This window comes from Pecten maximus, chromosome 19 (genome assembly GCF_902652985.1).
Source record: "Pecten maximus chromosome 19, xPecMax1.1, whole genome shotgun sequence".
Classification (NCBI taxonomy): domain Eukaryota; kingdom Metazoa; phylum Mollusca; class Bivalvia; order Pectinida; family Pectinidae; genus Pecten; species Pecten maximus.
This window is the reverse complement of record NC_047033.1, coordinates 20,285,237-20,311,924: the sequence shown is the minus strand read 5'-3', so window position 1 is coordinate 20,311,924 and position 26,688 is coordinate 20,285,237. Positions and strand designations below refer to the sequence as shown.

At 35.4% G+C, this 26,688-nt stretch overlaps 1 protein-coding gene across 1 annotated transcript in view; it reads left to right on the top strand.

Annotated features, from left to right (window-relative positions):
* The first annotated feature begins 558 nt into the window (after window positions 1–558).
* The window catches only part of LOC117317455, a 30,644-nt gene continuing 4,514 nt past the window's right edge, over window positions 559–26,688 (top strand). The window contains exons 1-2 of the mRNA XM_033872266.1: window positions 559–712; window positions 15,286–17,184. Coding sequence (XP_033728157.1) covers window positions 559–712; window positions 15,286–17,184 — 2,053 coding nt within the window. The remainder of the gene's footprint in view (window positions 713–15,285; window positions 17,185–26,688) is intronic.

Genomic DNA, 26,688 nt, shown 5'->3' with positions numbered 1-26,688 from the left:
CTCAATGTTCTTTACAGCGCAAACAATTTCCGGTCTAGAATTAAAACATCAGCGATCACAGCTCATACACTGTAGCAGTCAGAATAGTGCATATAGTTCAGACTTATTTCCTGCCATACGGAATACAAATTGTCGATAAATTGTAAAATGGTTCACTGTGAGATATAATAGTTTTCCGCAAGAACAGATGGAAAACATATGTCGCACAGTGTTGGCCTTTGGTAGCAGCCAAATGAATTCTAATTTTACTGATATTTGGTTGATTTAGATGTTTATCTGTGGGAGTTGCACCTGTCATGTCAAATCGAGTGATATATGTCTTGTGAAGACTCGTAGGATTGGTTTGATATCATTAAAATTGTGTTAAAATTTAATTGACTTCTTAAAAATTTAATCAGTAGCATTATATCGTTAAATACCATTAATCTGAACAGGATAGTGTATTGAGAATGCGTTAAATAGTGAGGATGTATTTGGATACAGTATGCGTGTATGATATGTATGGGATCTACAGGAAACAAAATGGTACAGTAGATGGATATGAGATTGAATGTCGATATGAGCCTGAAGGTGGATATGAGCCTGAAGGTGGATATGAGCCTAAAGGTGGATATGAGACTGAAGATGGATATGAGACAGAAGGTGGATATGAGCCTGAAGGTGGATATGAGAAGATTGGCGGATACAAATCCAAGGAATGCCGATAAGTGGAGTAAACTGCGATTCTAAATCAAAATCGATTAAACCTGAAACAAGCAAACGCAGACATTGATTTATATAAAGTCCATTTAAACATGCCAAAGCGGTCATCTACATCGGCGAGATGAAGACATGATATGAATCTTAGAGGTGTGACATGGTCTTTGAAACTTGTTTAAAGTTCTACCGAAACAGAGCGTGTGAGCTTATAGCAAACAGGATCTACTTCAGATATTATATAAGGTTGTTACATTGGTTATAAATTCCACTAAACTTTCTACCAACAGAAAATATTCATGAGGCATCCTCAGAAACATGGATTCAATCAAGGTGAGGGTGATTTGCATGCAGCTCTGCAGTTGTGTACCCGTTTTACATACAGCAATACATGTACAACACTACCTAATACCATTGTGATACGTAGCGATCGTAAAGAGTGCTATATCTCCAATGATAGGATGATAATATTCATTTCGAAATAAAATTTTGAAATTTGATACGGAGAATATCAAACAAACTAAAACGTTTCTCAGGAACATAGATATTCATATAGTTAATTAAGATATAGAATTATGCATTATACTGTATAGTTAGTAATACACGCGGGATAAGTAATTTCGCTTCATTCGCGATCATTAAATCTAACACCAAGCGAATATTATGATGAAGTATGTGTACATTTCAAAGTGTCTATTGCAAAGCATTTCCAAAGCGGTGTTGGACGAAATTTACTACCCTCTAACAAGCTTCGATCGGGACAGCTGCAAAATATTGGCCCCGTGAAATTTAATAACTATTCATCTTCTATGTTTATGAAATAGAACACTGATATACGTCATGCTGAATTTCCCAAAAGACTAATTCAACTCAACACCTCATGAGATCGACAAAGCACAATCCATTACGCATGGCTCTGTATCATCCGCTTCTTCTACGAAGACTTTGCTAAATTCTAGAACGTAGAACAAAGATATGGTTTGTAATTGAATAGTAATTATCAAAGAACTTGATTGGAAAAAAATGTGTTGATACAGCATGTTTATATTTCTAAAAACATGAACTCGTCTGTTCTTTTAAAGAAATATAGTTACATTCTGTGTTATATTTGCTTGCATGTCGTAAGTAATCCAAATTGTAGCATACGAGACAGTTTACTATAACGTATTCGATAAGTGTAGGAATACACTTCCAGTGTTTTAGGTGAAACTTATTAAACATGGTTGCCAGTCATTTCCGGTATCAACAGGCCTAAAAAGCTTTTTAGATGCTAGTATTTAGTCATTTAAGCCACCATGAAAAATAATTAACCAACTTAGACTATAAATTTAAAATAAATGTAGCGGGTTTTTTTCTTCTAAATACAAAATTATCATACTCAACTTCGTCAATGCTCGGTTTCCAATTTTAAGAAAGGCAATTCCACAACTAAACTTAAAGCCCAGTATTTTATAAACACCTCGTGAAAAACGGGAGCATCGACATATTTTATACTGGATTTTAGTGCCGTGGTTATTCACTGATGTCAAATTCCTAATATGCTGCAAATTTTGAATCCGAGCCCCTGTTGACGTGGTCTGCTAATCACCGATTATACATGGATCTGTTTCAAACGAAATATCATTGATCCGGTGTCACTTTCTGCCAGAATGACTTTCATTTATAATGTTAGTGTTGATATTCTGCTAAAAATAACGTTAATTCATTTGAAAGAAACATAAGCATTTATGAGGAAACAGCCGAGTCTATGATATCCGCGCAATATCCATACGCCTCATCACTTCCAAATGATAACGCGGAAAATTTTACTTTAATTTCAAATAATAAGAAATTATGCAATTGTTTTCAATTTTTTACGATTCCTACACGGGTAAAAATAGTTTTATGAGCATGTTCTTCACGATATCACGAGTAACTACATTGTACATCATTTCTTCTGCGAAATTCAGCTGTTATTTTTTGTATTTGATCTTACTGACGTCATTTATATGTTAAAGCCGCATACTCCAAAATAACCTAAAATGCTAATTGCAAACATGTATTAATGGTAATCGAAAATGCTTATTCACGCTCTCCTTATATTAAAATGACCACTGGCCTGGACGCTTGACCGGGGGAATCCTTGAGACATCAGTGTATAAAAAGAACTCGCCGCATTTATTTTTATCGCGAGATTTGTCACGGAGCCGAGAACGAGGCTACAGCAACGTTAACGTACACTACACATAAACTACACATATGGCCGTTGTTAACATATCGAGTATACGCGAACTTGGCTAATCATGCCCTCATTTGAACAGATAAGCAAACTATTCTCGTAATAACTGATATTTTAAGCTTTTTTTTCCAATATAGCAATATACATACAACCAGAGACTGATACAACTAAACATCGATACAATTCAGATCGATGAAGTCGACATTGTTCGAGGAATACGGAAAAACCTAACCAGCAATCCAATATAGACGTCCGGTAAAATCGGAATCCGCGACGATTCCCTTTTATTCTCTTGCTAAGTTCCAACGAATCAATTCTTTTCCTAAGATAATCCTAAGTTTTGCCGATTCCAGTCCCTTTTACGTTTCTTTTTGGCAGAATCTGTCTGCGTTTTGGCAGGCCCACGATTTCGGCATTCCGCCATTTTTTGTTGACTGATAACCCACCCGTTGCATTGTGGGACGAATTTGAATAGAAACTTCCTCCGTCGGACCTAGTTATCAATTTTGGGAATATACATTTCACTCAGGTTTTTGATTCGCGATAATTTGTTAGGTATATATTAAGTATGAAAACTGTAAAAGAGTCACAATGTAAACATTTATATTTCTTTTGGAGTATGTGGCTTTAAGTCGGGAAATTGAAACGCGTTTTTGTTTCAGTCACAAAAAAAACCCACTATATTAATGTAACTGTAAGCATAAACTGCTACCAGATCCTAGTAAACAGTCGATATAAATATCATTTGGGTGGCTGATATATATCCATTTCGGTCTAATGGACGACATTCCATTTATCTGTCACCCAAATTGTATTTCTTATCGACTATATACAACATCTGGTAACAGTTCAATGCTTAAATGAAACCGGTCTAAAAGGTAAGTAGTCGAATGCTTTAATATGAAAACACATACAATTCTATCTCATTTGAGGATAGCTCCTAAGAGTTCTCACATAAAGCAGACAGTTATATTGTTTTAGATAATATAAAACGAGTAAAACGGCATTACATTACTGATCTACCATACCGAATGATAAGTGCACGTTTGATAATATATTGATATGTTTCAGGGTAATTATTTTTATTGAAATCTTACACACTGACAATTGATTACTTTATTTATGAAACTTCATATGAAAAGCAAGTAATTTGAATTAACCCGAAAGAAAAAAAAGGCGTCCTGTTCGCTCACACAACTCAGAGTGTCATTGCGCCATCGGCTTCCGACATTTACTCGATTTGGTAAACCGCACACCACGCAAACTTAACTCGCTTGAAATTGTAAAATATAAAAACCTCATAAAGCGTTTACGTTCATTTTGATTGTTTGAACTGCATCGCATCCATGTGTTGATAACATATGCCGAGTTTTACGATCAAAAGAAAAGTCCTACTTATAAAACATGTCTGAATTTGTGTAAAGATTCAATCTGATGTTTATTTGTAAATATTGTAACGAACTGTACCTGTTGACGGGGATAAAAATTCCGGAAATTCCGCTACTTGTTTCTCCAGTTGTCTTATGTCAACAGGACCATGAACATTAACGTAAGCCACATGTAAACAGGTAAAACAATACCGCTTCAGACATTAACCGATATCATATGTGTAATAGATAGATCCAGTTACCGGTCAACGTAATTCTTTGCAGTACAAAATATAGCTCCGATATTCTCGTGAAAATAAATAAATTGCTCATTTCTTGCCATTATTTCTTGTAATTCGTATATCATTGATGCATTTTTTGGTATTCAATATTTGAGTAAAAGATGTTTAAATGAAAACGAGAATTATAGGTTAGATTTCTTCTCCTTTATCTTGTACGTACGTAAATGTACGTAACCGGAGATTGTCAGCGCTCTAGCGCGGCTTCATTCATTGAAGCATTTTGCTCGAACTAAACACAATAACAAATGCCATATTTACTCCGACAAGTTCGTGTTTAATGTTTGCTGGGTTCATATGTTTCTATTTTTAGAAAACGATTGTAAGCGCTTCAGCGGCTTTCAACCTTTTGCGATATTTTAAATCGCAAACGACAATAATATCTCGGCAATTTCGAGTATCAGGGTTGTTGGGGATTATAGTAAAGTTATCCTCTATCTCTCCAATCCAACAATACTTATAGAATGACAGTTTTGGTAAGCTCATAATGTCACAGTCTGATTATTACATTTTATACGATCACCTCACTACCATCATATCACGGTCTGATTATTACATTTTATACGATCACCTCACTACCATCATATCACGGTCTGATTATTACATTTTATATGATCACCTCACTACCATCATATCACGGTCTGATTATTACATTTTATATGATCACCTCACTACCATCATATCACGGTCTGATTATTACATTTTATATGATCACCTCACTACCATCATATCACGGTCTGATTATTACATTTTATATGACCACCTCACTACCATCATATCACGGTCTGATTATTACATTTTATATGATCACCTCACTACCATCATATCACAGTCTGATTATTACATTTTATATGATCACCTCACTACCATCATATCACGGTCTGATTATTACATTTTATATGATCACCTCACTACCATCATATCACTGTCTGATTATTACATGTTATATGATCACCTCACTACCATCATATCACGGTCTGATTATTACATTTTATGTGATCAACTCACTACCATCATATCACGGTCTGATTATTACATGTTATATGATCACCTCACTACCATCATATCACAGTCTGATTATTACATTTTATATGATCACCTCACTACCATCATATCACGGTCTGTTATTACATTTTATGTGACCAACTCACTACCATCATATCACTGTCTGATTATTACATTTTATATGATCACCTCACTACCATCATATCACGGTCTGATTATTACATTTTATGTGACCAACTCACTACCATCATATCACGTCTGATTATGACATGTTATATGATCACCTCACTACCATCATATCATAGTCTGATTATTACATTTGATATGACCACCTCACTACCATCATATCACGGTCTGATTATTACATGTTATATGACCACCTCACTACCATCATATCACAGTCTGATTATTACATTTTATATGATCACCTCACTACCATCATATCACGGTCTGATTATTACATGTTATATGACCACCTCACTACCATCATATCACGGTCTGATTATTACATTTGATATGATCACCTCACTACCATCATATCACAGTCTGATTATTACATTTGATATGACCACCTCACTACCATCATATCACGGTCTGATTATTACATTTTATATGACCACCTCACTACCATCATATCACAGTCTGATTATTACATTTTATATGATCACCTCACTTCCATCATATCACAGTCTGATTATTACATTTTATATAATCATCTCACTACCATCATATCACGGTCTGATTATTACATGTTATATGATCACCTCACTACCATCATATCACGGTCTGATTATTACATTTTATATGACCACCTCACTACCATCATATCACAGTCTGATTATTACATTTGATATGATCACCTCACTACCATCATATCACGGTCTGATTATTACATTTTATATGACCACCTCACCACCATCATATCACAGTCTGATTATTACATTTGATATGATCACCTCACTACCATCATATCACGGTCTGATTACTACATGTTATATGATCACCTCACTACCATCATATCACAGTCTGATTATTACATTTTATATGATCACCTCACTACCATCATATCACAGTCTGATTATTACATTTGATATGACCACCTCACTACCATCATATCACAGTCTGATTATTACATTTGATATGACCACCTCACTACCATCATATCACGGTCTGATTATTACATTTTATACGATCACCTCACTACCATCATATCACAGTCTGATTATTACATTTGATATGACCACCTCACTACCATCATATCACAGTCTGATTATTACATTTGATATGACCACCTCACTACCATCATATCACGGTCTGATTATTACATTTTATATGACCACCTCACTACCATCATATCACGGTCTGATTATTACATGTTATATGATCACCTCACTACCATCATATCACGGTCTGATTATTACATTTTATATGACCACCTCACTACCATCATATCACGGTCTGATTATTACATTTTATATGACCACCTCACTACCATCATATCACAGTCTGATTATTACATTTTATATGATCACCTCACTACCATCATATCACAGTCTGATTATTACATTTTATATGACCACCTCACTACCATCATATCACGGTCTGATTATTACATTTTATATGACCACCTCACTACCATCATATCACGGTCTGATTATTACATTTATATGATCACCTCACTACCATCATATCACGGTCTGATTATTACATTTTATATGATCACCTCACTACCATCATATCACGGTCTGATTATTACATTTTATATGATCACCTCACTACCATCATATCACAGTCTGATTATTACATTTGATATGATCACCTCACTACCATCATATCACAGTCTGATTATTACATTTGATATGATCACCTCACTACCATCATATCACGGTCTGATTATTACATTTTATATGATCACCTCACTACCATCATATCACGGTCTGATTATTACATTTTATATGATCACCTCACTACCATCATATCACAGTCTGATTATTACATTTTATATGATCACCTCACTACCATCATATCACGGTCTGATTATTACATTTTATATGACCACCTCACTACCATCATATCACGGTCTGATTATTACATTTTATATGATCACCTCACTACCATCATATCACGGTCTGATTATTACATTTTATATGATCACCTCACTACCATCATATCACAGTCTGATTATTACATTTGATATGATCACCTCACTACCATCATATCACGGTCTGATTATTACATTTTATATGATCACCTCACTACCATCATATCACAGTCTGATTATTACATTTTATATGATCACCTCACTACCATCATATCACAGTCTGATTATTACATTTTATATGACCACCTCACTACCATCATATCACGGTCTGATTATTACATGTTATATGATCACCTCACTACCAACATATCACGGTCTGATTATTACATTTTATATAATCACCTCACTACCATCATATCACGGTCTGATTATTACATTTGATATGACCACCTCACTACCATCATATCACGGTCTGATTATTACATGTTATATGATCACCTCACTACCATCATATCACGGTCTGATTATTACATGTTATATGATCACCTCACTACCATCATATCACGGTCTGATTATTACATTTGATATGATCACCTCACTACCATCATATCACAGTCTGATTATTACATGTTATATGATCACCTCACTACCATCATATCACGGTCTGGATTATTACATGTTATATGATCACCTCACTACCATCATATCACGGTCTGATTATTACATTTGATATGATCACCTCACTACCATCATATCACGGTCTGATTATTACATTTTATATGATCACCTCACTACCATCATATCACGGTCTGATTATTACATTTTATACGATCACCTCACTACCATCATATCACGGTCTGATTATTACATTTTATATGATCACCTCACTACCATCATATCACAGTCTGATTATTACATTTGATATGACCACCTCACTACCATCATATCACGGTCTGATTATTACATTTTATACGATCACCTCACTACCATCATATCACGGTCTGATTATTACATTTTATATGATCACCTCACTACCATCATATCACAGTCTGATTATTACATTTGATATGACCACCTCACTACCATCATATCACGGTCTGATCATTACATTTTATACGATCACCTCACTACCATCATATCACAGTCTGATTATTACATTTGATATGACCACCTCACTACCATCATATCACAGTCTGATTATTACATTTTATATGATCACCTCACTACCATCATATCACGGTCTGATTATTACATTTTATATGACCACCTCACTACCATCATATCACGGTCTGATTATTACATTTTATATGATCACCTCACTACCATCATATCACAGTCTGATTATTACATTTTATATGACCACCTCACTACCATCATATCACGGTCTGATTATTACATTTTATATGATCACCTCACTACCATCATATCACGGTCTGATTATTACATTTTATATGATCACCTCTCACTACCATCATATCACGGTCTGATTATTACATTTTATATGACCACCTCACTACCATCATATCACGGTCTGATTATTACATTTTATATGATCACCTCACTACCATCATATCACAGTCTGATTATTACATTTTATATGATCACCTCACTACCATCATATCACGGTCTGATTATTACATTTTATATGATCACCTCACTACCATCATATCACGGTCTGATTATTACATTTGATATGACCACCTCACTACCATCATATCACAGTCTGATTATTACATTTTATACGATCACCTCACTACCATCATATCACGGTCTGATTATTACATTTTATATGATCACCTCACTACCATCATATCACAGTCTGATTATTACATTTTATATGATCACCTCACTACCATCATATCACAGTCTGATTATTACATTTTATATGATCACCTCACTACCATCATATCACGGTCTGATTATTACATGTTATATGATCACCTCACTACCATCATATCACGGTCTGATTATTACATTTTATACGATCACCTCACTACCAACATATCACGGTCTGATTATTACATTTGATATGACCACCTCACTGCCATCATATCACAGTCTGATTATTACATTTGATATGACCACCTCACTACCATCATATCACAGTCTGGTTATTACATTTTATACGATCACCTTACTACCAACATATCACGGTCTGATTATTACATTTGATATGACCACCTCACTACCATCATATCACAGTCTGATTATTACATTTGATATGACCACCTCACTACCATCATATCACAGTCTGATTATTACATTTGATATGATCACCTCACTACCATCATATCACGGTCTGATTATTACATGTTATATGACCACCTCACTACCACCATATCACGGTCTGATTATTACATTTTATACGATCACCTTACTACCAACATATCACGGTCTGATTATTACATTTGATATGACCACCTCACTACCATCATATCACAGTCTGGTTATTACATTTTATACGATCACCTTACTACCAACATATCACGGTCTGATTATTACATTTGATATGACCACCTCACTACCATCATATCACAGTCTGATTATTACATTTGATATGACCACCTCACTACCATCATATCACAGTCTGATTATTACATTTGATATGATCACCTCACTACCATCATATCACGGTCTGATTATTACATTTTATATGATCACCTCACTACCATCATATCACGGTCTGATTATTACATTTTATATGATCACCTCACTACCATCATATCACGGTCTGATTATTACATTTTATATGACCACCTCACTACCATCATATCACAGTCTGATTATTACATTTTATATGATCACCTCACTACCATCATATCACGGTCTGATTATTACATTTGATATGATCACCTCACTACCATCATATCACAGTCTGATTATTACATTTTATATGATCACCTCACTACCATCATATCACAGTCTGATTATTACATTTTATATGATCACCTCACTACCATCATATCACAGTCTGATTATTACATTTGATATGATCACCTCACTACCATCATATCACGGTCTGATTATTACATTTTATATGATCACCTCACTACCATCATATCACAGTCTGATTATTACATTTTATATGATCACCTCACTACCATCATATCACAGTCTGATTATTACATTTGATATGATCACCTCACTACCATCATATCACGGTCTGATTATTACATGTTATATGATCACCTCACTACCATCATATCACGGTCTGATTATTACATTTGATATGATCACCTCACTACCATCATATCACAGTCTGATTATTACATTTTATATGATCACCTCACTACCATCATATCACGGTCTGATTATTACATTTTATATGATCACCTCACTACCATCATATCACAGTCTGATTATTACATTTTATATGATCACCTCACTACCATCATATCACAGTCTGATTATTACATTTGATATGATCACCTCACTACCATCATATCACGGTCTGATTATTACATGTTATATGATCACCTCACTACCATCATATCACGGTCTGATTATTACATTTTATATGATCACCTCACTACCATCATATCACGGTCTGGTTATTACATTTTATACGATCACCTCACTACCATCATATCACGGTCTGATTATTACATTTTATATGATCACCTCACCACCATCATATCACGGTCTGATTATTACATTTTATATGATCACCTCACTACCATCATATCACAGTCTGATTATTACATTTGATATGACCACCTCACTACCATCATATCACGGTCTGATTATTACATGTTATATGACCACCTCACTACCATCATATCACGGTCTGATTATTACATTTGATATGATCACCTCACTACCATCATATCACAGTCTGATTATTACATTTTATATGATCACCTCACTACCATCATATCACGGTCTGATTATTACATTTGATATGATCACCTCACTACCATCATATCACAGTCTGATTATTACATTTTATATGATCACCTCACTACCATCATATCACAGTCTGATTATTACATTTTATATGATCACCTCACTACCATCATATCACGGTCTGATTATTACATGTTATATGATCACCTCACTACCAACATATCACGTTCTGATCATTATATTTTATATAATCATCTCACTACCATCATATCACGGTCTGGTTATTACATTTTATACGATCACCTCACTACCATCATATCACGGTCTGATTATTACATTTTATATGATCACCTCACTACCATCATATCACAGTCTGATTATTACATTTTATATGATCACCTCACTACCATCATATCACGGTCTGATTATTACATTTTATATGACCACCTCACTACCATCATATCACGGTCTGATTATTACATTTGATATGACCACCTCACTACCATCATATCACAGGTCTGATTATTACATTTTATATGATCACCTCACTACCATCATATCACGGTCTGATTATTACATGTTATATGATCACCTCACTACCATCATATCACAGTCTGATTATTACATTTGATATGACCACCTCACTACCATCATATCACGGTCTGATTATTACATGTTATATGATCACCTCACTACCATCATATCACAGTCTGATTATTACATTTGATATGACCACCTCACTACCATCATATCACGGTCTGATTATTACATTTTATATGATCACCTCACTACCATCATATCACGGTCTGATTATTACATTTTATATGAAACACCTCACTACCATCATATCACGGTCTGATTATTACATTTTATATGATCACCTCACTACCATCATATCACGGTCTGATTATTACATTTTATATGAAACACCTCACTACCATCATATCACGGTCTGGTTATTACATTTTATACGATCACCTCACTACCATCATATCACGGTCTGATTATTACATTTGATACGATCACCTCACTACCATCATATCACGGTCTGATTATTACATTTTATATGACCACCTCACTACCATCATATCACGGTCTGATTATTACATTTTATATGACCACCTCACTACCATCATATCACGGTCTAGTTATTACATTTTATACGATCACCTCACTACCATCATATCACAGTCTGATTATTACATTTTATATGATCACCTCACTACCATCATATCACGGTCTGATTATTACATTTTATATGATCACCTCACTACCATCATATCACGGTCTGATCATTACATTTTATATGACCACCTCACTACCATCATATCACGGTCTGGTTATTACATTTTATACGATCACCTCACTACCAACATATCACGGTCTGATTATTACATTTTATATGACCACCTCACTACCATCATATCACGGTCTGGTTATTACATTTTATACGATCACCTCACTACCAACATATCACGGTCTGATTATTACATGTTATACGATCACCTCACTACCATCATATCACGGTCTGATTATTACATTTTATATGACCACCTCACTACCATCATATCACGGTCTGGTTATTACATTTTATACGATCACCTGACTACCATCATATCACAGTCTGATTATTACATTTGATATGATCACCTCACTACCGTCATATCACGGTCTGATTATTACATTTGATACGATCACCTCACTACCATCATATCACGGTCTGATTATTACATGTTATATGATCACCTCACTACCAACATATCACGTTCTGATCATTATATTTTATATAATCATCTCACTACCATCATATCACAGTCTGATTATTACATTTTATATGACCACCTCACTACCACCATATCACAGTTAGGGCGACATGAAATGTATATCTACATTGGTAACAGTTCAATACCTATATTTACATTCATAAAGATTTTTTTTATGTACTGTATGTTATGACGCGTTTAAATTTGCCGCTTACCCTATCACTGACGTTGTGGCGTGTACTTTGCAAGTACCGTGAGAGTTGCAAGCACGCATGTGCAATGATAATTGTCATTTCCGGCGTGAGAGTTACAAGTTTTCAGATCATAATATAAGTATTTCACTGTTAATGATGATAATAAATTGTGTCAACATCCGAAATCACCATAATCAAGATCTAGGAATCACAAAATTATATTAAGTAAGTCGTGAAAACCGCTAATACTACGCTAAGATCAGTAAAACGTTGTCAGTTGTAACCGGCGTATGTTACACCTCGTTGCATGTGAAAACGTACGCAAAGATTTAACCACAGGTGCCTGTCTCGTTCTATAAAATAATAACATATAAGAGTACATATAAAATCTCATGTACCCTTATATGTTATCATTTTATACGAGTCAGGCACTTGTGATTCAACGCAGAAAAAATATAACGGTCGGGAAAGCATATGTACCAAACTTAGAGGTAATGATAGCAGAAACGTACATGTACTGTAAAATCTACTGCTGTATTTAATATCAATTTATTTCTTTGGATCGAGCATATATGCTAAGCACGTGTATAGATATAAGTCAATACCGATTATAGACTAATATATAGAATATCTATTAGTCTATAATCGGTCTTTGACTTATTAACGTGCTCAACACCTATGGGCTGACATTTCCAGAAAAAATAATCTAGTCCCTCGTGTCGTTATCAATAGCAAATACATAAAATGGTTTTGCACAAATTTGGCTTCATTTTCTATTTCTTATACGTTTGTAGATATCGTCAAATTGTTCACAATTGCATAATTTCTTATTGTTTAAAATCCAAGCCATTTTTCGGCGCAATGCTATACATGTACGGTGTGAACACCGTATAGCATTGCGCCGAAAAACGGCTTGAATTTTTTGCACAAGACAGACTCGATTTCTCGGAAACACTTAAGTTTCAATCGATTGGATTTACGTTATATTCAGAAGAATATCAGTTCTTAAATTCTAAATGAAAGTCGTCTTGACAGTGGATGAAAACGATTCCAGGGATATTTCGTTCGAAACAGATTCCAGTCTAACAGGTCACATCTTAGGAGACGATTTTCAACCTTACAGGGGCTCGATTTGGTAAGGTACAGTAGGCCCTAGGCCTTTGACATCAAGTATACATACACACGGAAACCATGTCGATACTCCCGATTGTTTTTACAAATACTGGACTTTTAATGTTGTCGTGTCCTGCATATCTGAAAATTCGGAAACGAGCCCCTGTGAGTGTGACGACATTGACAATTTGATAATTTCTGGATCAAGAACGGCGCTTATAGTTATTTTGTGTCGATTACATTTTGTTTTAATTATAAAATCTTACTCTTATAAATTGTGAAGTTGCCTTTTTAGTGGATAATATATATAAATGCTAGCATTCAAAAGCTCTCTAGGTCGAAAGTAACTGGCGGCCTTTGTTTTGAGTCATAATCTTTTCTCTTCTGTCTCAGTAACAATCCTTTTGAATATTCCACTTAACACTGACTCACATGTAATCTTCCTTTAAGCTTTCACCGTTGAAGATAAAACAACAAAATCTATAAAACTTCCATTGCTTCTCTTTTCCTGACCTTAAGCATGGAAAGTATTAACTGGTTTGTACGTTGTACGCATAATTTGACCGGATTGCAGCAATACTTTGTTCATGTGTGCGTCATGTCAGGGTGAGGACTTTATAACGGGGCCCGTAAATTGCCTGATTTAATCGTGGCACCGTCATCAATGTGTTATATCACCTACAATACTACTGAACACATTCTTACCAAATGTTCATTAAGCATTATAATTATTATACTTGGAGATTTGAACGCGCATATTTCAAAGAAATTCGGCGAAAAAAATCATGAGCGTGCCAATGAAAGGGGATTAATACTTGAAAACTTCATCCATGAGAAACAACTTTTATCTGCGAACTCACAAGACTGGTCTTTAGGATGTGACTTTACGTTTGTATCATACGACGGGGAACACCATTCTCTTATTGACCATATTTTGGTTGAAAGCAGTAAGTGTGATTTGGTGGCATCTTGTGAAACACATGATGATCACTTCCTCAACGTATCCGACCACCTACCTGTTACCATTGATTATGAAGCGGAATTATGTGTTACTAGAACGCATACAAACGCCCCTCGGACAGTTAACTGGAAAAGGGCTACATTTGAAGAGAAAACTAAATATGTGGCACAGTTAGACGAGAGATTGAGACATATGCTAAATCTTCGTGATTCCAGTATCAATTTTGATCAGCTGGAAAGCACTGTTAAGTATATTGTAGCTACGATACGGGAGGCTGCTAACGCAAACCTACCAATAAAGAGATACCGCCCATTTCTTAAACCTTATTGGAATTACGGGCATGTTAAGGAATTACATAATGCTATGCGGCAACGTCGTGCAAATTGGTTGAAAGAAGGACGTCCAAGAGGACATAACTATGAATCGTACAAAGTATATAAAGAGTCAAAGCGCGAATTTAGAAAATCATTGGACGAAGCGCGGAAAACATATGAAGAAAAACAGATGGAGGAACTACAAGAGGCAGCCGAAATAGATATTGGAACATTCTACAAGGCGGTCAGGAAAAAGAAATGCCACAAATTTGCGTCAAATGAACTGCGTATCGAAAATGAGATCAGTCGCGATTCGGATACTAACAGGAAAGCATGGGCTGAACACTATAAAAACCTGGCGAAACCGGGTACGCAACCACATTTTGATGCTGATTTCAAAGAGGAAGTACAGCGTAACATCGGACAAATGTACATGAACAGTTTTAATAACCAGAACACTATATGCAAGAAAAACATTCGGTTTGATGAATTAACAAAAGCAATTGGCGATATGAAAAATGGGAAAGCAGGTGGTCATGATAGCATTATTGTGGAACATATTCGTTATGGAGGAACTGTGCTGAAGAAAGTCCTAGTCATTTTGTTTAACATTATTATTGATCTGGAGGATTATCCTAAACACTTCAAGAAGGGAATCGTCATTACACTATTCAAAGGTGGAAAGAAAGATCGTCTGGACATGCATAATTACAGAGACATTACGTTGACTCCTGTACTGCAAAAAATATTTGAAAAAATCATGTATCAGCGAATTTCAAAATACTGTTTAAAAGTTGGATTCCCACACAAGCTACAACAGGGATTTAGACCTCAATGTGGCAGTATCACCGCTGCATTCACTGCAAAAGAATCAATCTGCCATTTTTTGGAGCGCAATTCAAAAGTTTTCGCCGCGTTTCTGGACAACGCAAAAGCATTCAACAGTGTTTGGATAAATGGATTACTCGTGAAGGTATATCGATTAGGCATAAATGGTAAATTCTGGCGGATTCTGCATAATTCGTTTGCTGATGTGACTGCGTGCGTTCTTTACGACGGGGAAACGAGCGATGCGTACCCTATAGAGCAAGGGGTCGGTCAAGGACGCACGCTCTCTGCTTGGCTCTTCCTGGTTATGATTGACGATTTGGCGGTTAGATTGGAAGATTCAGGCCTTGGGTTACATGTGCAAAGTGTCCATATTCCGTGTGTCTTCCTAGCAGATGACACATTACTTCTAGCTGCGTCGATAAAAAGTCTACAGATGCAACTAGACATTGTTCATGACTATGCAAAGCTATGGAGACTTAATTATAATTCAACAAAGTCGTCACTTATGCAGTTTTCAAACCGGAAACGACCGCAAAGTGAGCCTACGACATCGTGTTCCTTAGGAAATACCGCAATTGGATGGGTAACGTCAAAAGTGTACGCAGGAATAACTTTATGCCATAACCTTAAACCCGACTTGCAAATCGCGAGTTCGTGCAAGAAAGGTCGTAAAGCTGTTAATAGTCTTATTAGTGTCGGCATACATCAAAACGGAATGAATCCTTTAAAAAGTGTACGGATCATCAAATCAGTTGTCCTTCCAACTATATTGTATGGATGAGAGCTATGGGCAGATCCAACTAAATCATCTAGCAAAGAGCTCGAGCGAACACAGAGGTATGCAGCTAGAAGGTGTCAGGGTTTCGAAAAAACTTCATCTTCTGCAATAACAACAAGAGCGCTTGGACTTCCCGATGTTTGGTGCTAAGTCGAGAAACGTAAATTATTCTTTTGGAATAAGGTGTGCAATGCTAGCACTGATTTCGTTTGGAAAACTTTATTCCTTATCCGGGTGTGTAACTTTATATTTGGAAAGAACCCTCTTTGTAGAACCAGTTTTATTCGGGACATATCAGACACCATGATACGATTTGGAATACACTCATTCTTCCTTGAATTCGTTCTTTCATCTTTGACATGCAACTCAAGACAGTGGAAACTCTTTGTTAAAAACGTTACCGAACAGTTTTATTTCAATGAGTGGTGCTATAAAAGTGAGAACAATTATCTACTGAAGTGCTATACTAGTATACATCCACACATTGGCCCAAATCCCCTTTGGGAATTGAGCTTGAAGTATCCAAACCTAACGTGGACAATAGCGGAATTAATAAAATTATCGTATAGGACAGAAGCCGAAAGAGTAACTTGTAAATTGTGTCGAAAAGAAACAGACAACATAGCAAAGCATTTTCTTGTGCAATGTCCATATCTATTCAGCAGTAGAGATGTGCTATTGGAGCATGTTGTTAACACACTGAAAGTTAGTGATTACGTTAAATTTGATTCGCTGGAAGAAGATGAGCAGTACTTGTTTCTGTTAGGAAGTAGAATGGTGATGAATATAGACGATAGTGAGTGGGAGAACTGCATCACTGGAGTTGCGCACTGCGTAGAACAGATGCTATTTGAAGTTAGCACTTTTCTTGAGGCATAAATTTCTGTGTTTGAGATACCAGTGACACTGAATTATGTAAATAATCTGCAACGCTTATAATGTAGCAATGTAACATATATCTATCACGTTTTCTTTACTTTATTCATGTTAATTAGTTCACTGATAAAAGACATGTAATCTCAAAATTGAGGAAATAAAGAATCTGTCTGCCCAATCAATATTAGTTCCATATGTCGTACATGATCGATAGCATTTGTCTGAGACCTCAAAGGCCAGGAAATTTACTCATTGTTGAGACATCTGCTAATAATACCGGCATTATAACTTTGGCTTCTACATGTTTTTTTTATCTTGGCACTGGTTTCGAATTATCTCTTAAAATGTGAAGCATAATCTATTTAATACCAAATGTGAACCAAATTTTGACTTGGCACAACGCCAACAAAATTCGATGAAAATAATACCATTTAATAAAGTTTAAACTTAATTAGCATGCATGACTGCATGTATATAGATAATTCAAGTGTAAGTACCGTATACTGACGTTGGGTTATATATTTAGGTTTGTCTGGTATTTCATGGATACAAACCTGCCAGACGGGGAATTATTCATTACACAGAGGATGTCTTCACTCACCTCGCATTTATAAGGGCGTCATACTGATAACAAGGAGGAAGTAAATAGTACACTAGTTGAATAGTGAACTAGTCAAATAGTAAACCAGTTAAATAGTAAACTAGTTGAATAGTAAACTAGTCAAATAGTAAACTAGTCTAATAGTAAACTAGTCAAATAATCAAGCAGTCAAATAGTAAACTATTCAAATCATGAACTAGTCAAACATTTCGATTAAATCAAAATCTAAAGAATGTCAGAAAAATTAAGTGATATATGATGAATGCGTGTCCATTATCTTTTCGTATATTTATATATACACATTTTCTACCTATAAAACCATTATAGGTATTGTCGAATGGCGGAATGGTTTTATTGGGCCTCCTGTCCCGACCACATGGGTCCTTCACGGATGCCCCGATTTCCTACCATAATAAGTTACCTACAAAGAACAGCGAGTATTATGTTTGCTATGTAATGTTTTACAATTGCTATAAAAAGGGCAAAACTTACCTATGTGCATTATTTACTACAGCCATATGGACAGGTGTTTAAGGATAAACAAAAATATATACGTTAACGTTAGTGTATAAACTTAGTAGTACCCTTATCACTTTTGTTGATGGAGTCTTTTATCTTAGAAATTATCACACCTTTGTATCTGGCGAAAAAGACACATTACAAACTGCGACGTCATTTTTACGTTATGCGCTGATGACATATTAATGTAACAGTCGAATGGGACTCGTAACGTCTTCAACAAATTATAGAAAACGATCGTCAAAATGTATATTAAGCCTTTAAAGACACAAAAAACGTGATAATGGATATAAAAACAAGATATGTTTTTGTATTCATTTTTAATGTCATCAGCTCTGAATATAAGCTCGGCTACCCACTTTTGAAATCGCTTACGTAATTGGAAATTGAGTCCACAGGGATCTTATCTTGAAATCGGTACCTGAAGAATTTATTCATTTTGAGTACTGAAAGGTGATAATCGGCTACATTAATGGCCCTTTTGTTTACTCAACATTTGTGCTGTGCAATTTAAGACAGGGAGGTGATATATGAAGACAGACACACTAGGAAGCTGCACCCTAAGCACACACTGAATGTATTATTTATTCTGGTTTCTTCAAGCAAATCATCTTAACCAAACCTAATGTCTTTTTGAGACAAACCTATCTAAACGGCATTATATTATACAAGCAAGCTATACTGTATCACCTAGCTAACAGAGTTTCACAGCTAACATCGCACGGAATTCTAACAAAAAGAGAAAGCGGTCTCGCTTCGGGTGACGTAACTGAGCAAAAACAATTGACGTGATTAAGAAAAACATCTCGGTTGATTCAAAGCCGAGAGCAGATCAATACTGGCCTACAGGGTGACCATTTTTTCTGATTAATGTGGTAGACAACACAACACATTAAATATGACGGTAGATAGGTAATGAGTAGGCGCCATAAAACATTGGTTCGGATAATAAGTAGTTATTCAAAGCCAATTATTTTTGAGCTTTTAGCAATGAGCGAATACAACAACGGATCCTAAATAACATAATGGAGGCTTGCTACAGATAAAATGATTGCTTCTAGAGGGTTATACTGTATTTGCAGCCAATGGGGTCATATTAGGACGAGTTTTTGCTATCATCATTGTGTTTCTGTGATACACGGCTATATATATATATATATTAGTTTTCTTGGGATTAACTTTCTTATAATAACAGCTCAATCTTTTTGTTTTCTTATTAACACTAAATCTTGTGTCTTTACTGTCATTTTATCTAGGCATGTGGAAAATCATAAATTATATATATAAGCTTTTGTCTTGACTGAGAAATTCCGTTTTTTAATTCGGTTGTCCCTTTTATTAATTTCAAATACTATGACGTTGATTTTATATTATTGTATGCGAAGCTGATTTTATTCAAATACTTTCTCAGAACATGGGTACAAAGACATTACAAAATCCTACAATTTCAATACATTTGTATATATATATACGAGGCCCGGTCAGGGCACGAGTCAAAAAGTTGTCTTCCTTCGTCATTTGTATTGCTAAGTTATATATACATGTAACTTAGCAACACAAATGACGAAGGAAGACAACTTTTTGACTCTTGCCCTGACCGGGCCTCGAACTCACGATCTACGGCACCCAATCGCCTAGCCAGAAATACCCGCAGCTTATACCGCTGCGCCACATCGGCGTTATTAAAAAAGAACGTTTCAATGGCGCAGATATGGTCGGCCCGATACCCTGACATGATCATTGTGGAAGTCGTCTATAATGTTGACTTTTCAATTGCTGAAAAAAATCACTTTTCATGTAAATGTCTTTTTCGACTAAAGAGTTTAGTATTGAGGTGTGGTTACCCCATGTTTTCGTAAATGTCTTGTTTCATCGCGTTTTCCTAACTTCTTAATTCAATCGACTTTTCATTGTTTTGAAGTTGACTTGATTTTTCTTTTCATATTTAACTGCTTGGCTGTGAAAATTTCCTAGAAAACGTGATGACACTGCTGAAATTTGTTTCTGATTATGCTCTTTTCATTTCCAAAAGTTAATCAAATGTATTAAAATCATAGCTAATTAACACATGTTTGACCCGTGTCATTACAACAGAGCTAATAAAGAACGAAAAGTGGACAATTTGTGTAATTAATTTGTTTTGTGTTGTTTGCATGTCAATCACTTCAGCTGAACTTTATCCATCAGAATGGACACAACACAACGTTATTCATTATTGCTTTTCAATATGTGGCTTGAAATAGAAACAAATAATTTGCCCATGTCTGTGAAAGGATATTAATTATATATTTATGGCATATATGATGTTGGGTCGTCCTCGCTTGCATGTGATAGACATATTAGTACGGATATCAAACGCTCGCCAAACAAAAAATCGTTTCTGTAGATAACACATTGGGCCAAGGCATTTTTGTCTGTGTTTTTACGTGGCGAGATAGAAAACTTGCGAAATTGCTAAACAAATAGATATGAAGCTTTGTAACTGATTTTTATGATGAGGTCATCATAAAAATCAGTTACAAAGCTTCATATCTATTTGTTTAGCAATTTCGCAAGTTTTCTATCTCGCCACGTAAAAACACAGACAAATTGTATGTAATAAGGTTTTGCTTTTCTTGTTGACATGTTGCATGAAATGCGTTATTTTCTGATAGCCTACATTTGTTTGGCTAAAGAGTGTCGTAATGCGCCAATAAAGTGGGGGGGTATTAGCGTTTCAATCAATCAGTGTTATCTGTTATGTTTAATCCTTGTGAAACGCCGTTGTAATTAAGTCATTGATAAAAAACACAACAAATGTTATTGTTGAAAAAGGTACACGGAAAAAAAATAAGACAGGACCAGGTGTCTGGTATAGTGAGCGTCTTCTGTTTCCTCGATGATACACACCATACAAAGCTACATCAAATGAGGCTTAAGAGATAATTTAGAATGAAAGTTTGAATTGTGAAAATGAAACCAATAGGCATATCAACTACCATCGGACATCATTTTACGCAAGGAAATAGAATATGTCAAAAAGAAAATAGTTCGCCCATGCGGTCAAGATACTGTTTGTTTGATATCAGCATGATTATCACCTCGTTGTGTTCAAACTCGGCATAATGTTTGCTTTTTGATTCGATTGGTGAACAAATATAACAAGACTTTGTAAGTTTTATTTGCAGAATTTGATAAGTATAGTAATATAGCCGCGATAATGTTCCCCTTGAACTAATGTTACTAGTATATAGTTTTATGTCTGGACAATAGAAGCAAATCAATATATTCAGGACAAAATAGAATGTACTGTAAACGTTGTTATTTTCGCGAGGGGTTAATTTCACGATTTCGATATGTAAACTATACGCTTGGGGGTAATGTTTGCGATCGAACAACCTTCGTTTGTAGTTCGGGATAACGCAAATTGATATCTAAATAATACGCGTGGTGAAAAATTCTCGCGATCAAATAAACTCTGTGTAATCAGCATATATTTCCCTCTCGCGAGGGGCCGCGGTGGCCGAGTGGTTAAGGTGTCCCGACACTTTAACACTAGCCCTCCACCTCTGGGTTGCGAGTTCGATACCTACGTGGGGCAGTTGCCAGGTACTGACCGTAGGCCGGTGGTTTTTCTCCGGGTACTCCGGCTTTCCTCCACCTCCAAAACCTGGCACGTCCTTAAATGACCCTGGCTGTTAATAGGACGTTAAACAAAAACAAACCAATTCTAAATTATCTTTTACTTAACATTCACAGCATTTGCAAATTGCTGCACATCAAAAAATACTGTAACTGTGCATATTTTGGCGGACTCATATTTTACCTCATAGTCGTGTATAAGCAGATAACAGGAATGATGAATTAGCTCAGAATGATTCCTGGAAAAACACTGCAAAGAAAGTGTAACTAGCTCAAACAGAGTGTTTCCTGGAAAAACACTGCAAAGAAAGTGTAACTAGCTCAAACAGATTGTTTCCTTTAGAACATTACAAAGAAAGTGTAATTAGCTCAAACAGAATGTTCCCTTTAGAACACTGCAAAAAAAAGTGTAACTAGCTCAAACAGAATGTTCCCTTTAGAAACAGTGCAAAGAAAGTGTAATTAGCTCAAACAGAATGTTCCCTTTAGAACACTGCAAAAAAAGTGTAACTAGCTCAAACAGAATGTTCCCTTTAGAACATTACACAGAAAGTGTAATTAGCTCAAACTGAATGTTTCCTTGAGAAACAGTTCAAAGAAAGTGTAATTAGCTCAAACAGAGTGTTTCCCGTTGGAACATTACAAAGAAAGTGTAATTAGCTCAAACAGAATGTTCCCTTTAGAAACAGTACAAAGAAAGTGTAATTAGCTCAAACAGAATCTTTCCTTTAGAAACACTGCAAAGAAAGTGTAATTAGCTCAAACAGAATGTTTCCTTTAGAAACAGTACAAAGAAAGTGTAATTAGCTCAAACAGAATGTTTCCTTTAGAACAGTACACAGAAAGTGTAATTAGCTCAAACAGAATGTTTCCTTTAGAACATTACACAGAAAGTGTAATTAGCTCAAACAGAATGTTTCCTTTAGAAACAGTTCAAAGAAAGTGTAATTAGCTCAAACAGAATGTTTCCTGTAGAAACAGTACAAAGAAAGTGTAATTAGCTCAAACAGAATGTTTCCTCTAGAAACAGTTCAAAGAAAGTGTACTTAGCTCAAACAGTGTTTCCTGTTGGAACAGTACAAAGAAAGTGTAATTAGCTCAAACAGAATGTTTCCTTTAGAAACAGTTCAAAGAAAGTGTAATTAGCTCAAACAGAATGTTTCCCTTAGAACAGTACAAAGAAAGTGTAATTAGCTCAAACAGAATGTTTCCTGTAGAAACAGTACAAAGAAAGTGTAATTAGCTCAAACAGAATGTTTCCCTTAGAACAGTACAAAGAAAGTGTAATTAGCTCAAACAGAATGTTTCCTGTAGAAACAGTACAAAGAAAGTGTAATTAGCTCAAACAGAATGTTTCCTGTAGAAACAGTTCAAAGAAAGTGTAATTAGCTCAAACAGAATGTTTCCTGTAGAAACAGTACAAAGAAAGTGTAATTAGCTCAAACAGAATGTTTCCTGCAGAAACACTGCAAAAAAAGTGTAATTAGCTAAAACAGAATGTTTCCTGTAGAAACAGTACAAAGAAAGTGTAATTAGCTCAAACAGAATGTTTCCTGTAGAAACACTGCAAAGAAAGTGTAATTAGCTCAAACAGAATGTTTCCTGTAGAAACAGTACAAAGAAAGTGTAATTAGCTCAAACAGAATGTTTCCCGTAGAAAAAGTGCAAAGAAAGTATAATAAGCTCAAATAGAATTTTTCCTTAAGAAACACTGCAAAGAAAGTGTAATTACCTCACACAGCATGTTTCTTGTTAAAACGGTGAAAAGAAATTGTGATTAGCTCAAACAGGATGTTTCTTGTTGAAACAGTGCAAAAAAAGTGTAATTAGTTCTGACAGAATGTTTCTTGTTGAAACAGTGCAAAGAAATTGTAATTAGCTCAAACAGAATGTTTCCTGTAGAAGCAATGCGTAATGAGCAATATCATAAATAGGCGAAATGCTTTCAGTGCAGAAAGGAGACATTTACTCTTTGATTCTATTACTTTGCTGAAGACACAGCAAGTCTAATCTTGCTTTAAAGCTGGTTTCCGACTCCCTCTTGTGCAGGAAATTGTATGCAGATACGAAAAAATATGCATAACAACACTTTTGCAAATTTTTTTGAGATATGATAATATTTTTAATATACTCGATCGATGTTGTCTTTTCTAAACAGGAATCGCCTATGACGTGCGTGGTGCAACCAAGATTGCGCTAACTGTGTTCCTGATAAAATAAGGCCAGCCAGTGTGTGTAATTGGGAATAATGTTTGACACGTGTCCGATAGAGAGGTTGTTAGAGTGACCCAAATGAGGTACTGAGGGATAAAATATCTTTAATGAGTTTGATTTGCTACAATTATATCTATGAGTATCATTTACACGTGGCACAGACATCCAATTTGCAGTTATTTCACTTAATATGGACTGAATATATAACTCTGATAGAGGAACTTCCTATCGATTATCGTAATACATATATCCTTGCCATACTCTAATGTATAAGAGTGTCAATTTAATGTAAATATACCTCAGAATGGTATTCGGTTGATGGGAAAACACGTCAGATTAGTATCCGGTTAATGTAAATACACGTCAGAATAGTGTCCGGTTAATGTAAATACACGTCAGATTAGTATCCGGTTAATGTAAATACACGTCAGATTAGTATCCGGTTAATGTAAATACACTTCAGAATAGTGTCCGGTTAATGTAAATACACCACAGAATAGTGTCCGGTTAATGTAAATACACATCAGAATAGTGTCCGGTTAATGTAAATACACCTCAGAATAGTGTCCGGTTAATGTAAATACACCTCAGAATAGTGTCCGGTTAATGTAAATACACCTCAGAATAGTGTCCGGTTAATGTAAATACACCTCAGAATAGTGTCCGGTTAATGTAAATACACCTCAGAATATTGTCCGGTTAATGTAAATACACATCAGAATATTGTCCGGTTAATGTAAATACACCTCAGAATAGTGTCCGGTTAATGTAAATACACCTCAGAATAGTGTCCGGTTAATGTAAATACACCTCAGATTAGTGTCCGGTTAATGTAAATACACCACAGAATAGTGTCCGGTTAATGTAAATACACCACAGAATAGTGTCCGGTTAATGTAAATACACATCAGAATAGTGTCCGGTTAATGTAAATACACTTCAGAATAGTGTCCGGTTAATGTAAATACACTTCAGAATAGTGTCTGGATAATGTTATTACCAATACACCTCAGAATAGTGTCCGGTTAATGTAAATACACCTCAGAATAGTGTCCGGTTAATGTAAATACACCTCAGAATAGTGTCCGGTTAATGTAAATACACCTCAGATTAGTATCCGGTTAATGTAAATACACCTCAGAATAGTGTCCGGTTAATGTAAATACACATCAGAATAGTGTCCGGTTAATGTCAATACACCTCAGAATAGTGTCCGGTTAATGTAAATACACCTCAGAATAGTGTCCGGTTAATGTCAATACACCTCAGAATAGTGTCCGGTTAATGTAAATACACCTCAGAATAGTGTCCGGTTAATGTAAATACACCTCAGAATAGTGTCCGGTTAATGTAAATACACCTCAGAATATTGTCCGGTTAATGTAAATACACATCAGAATAGTGTCCGGTTAATGTAAATACACCTCAGAA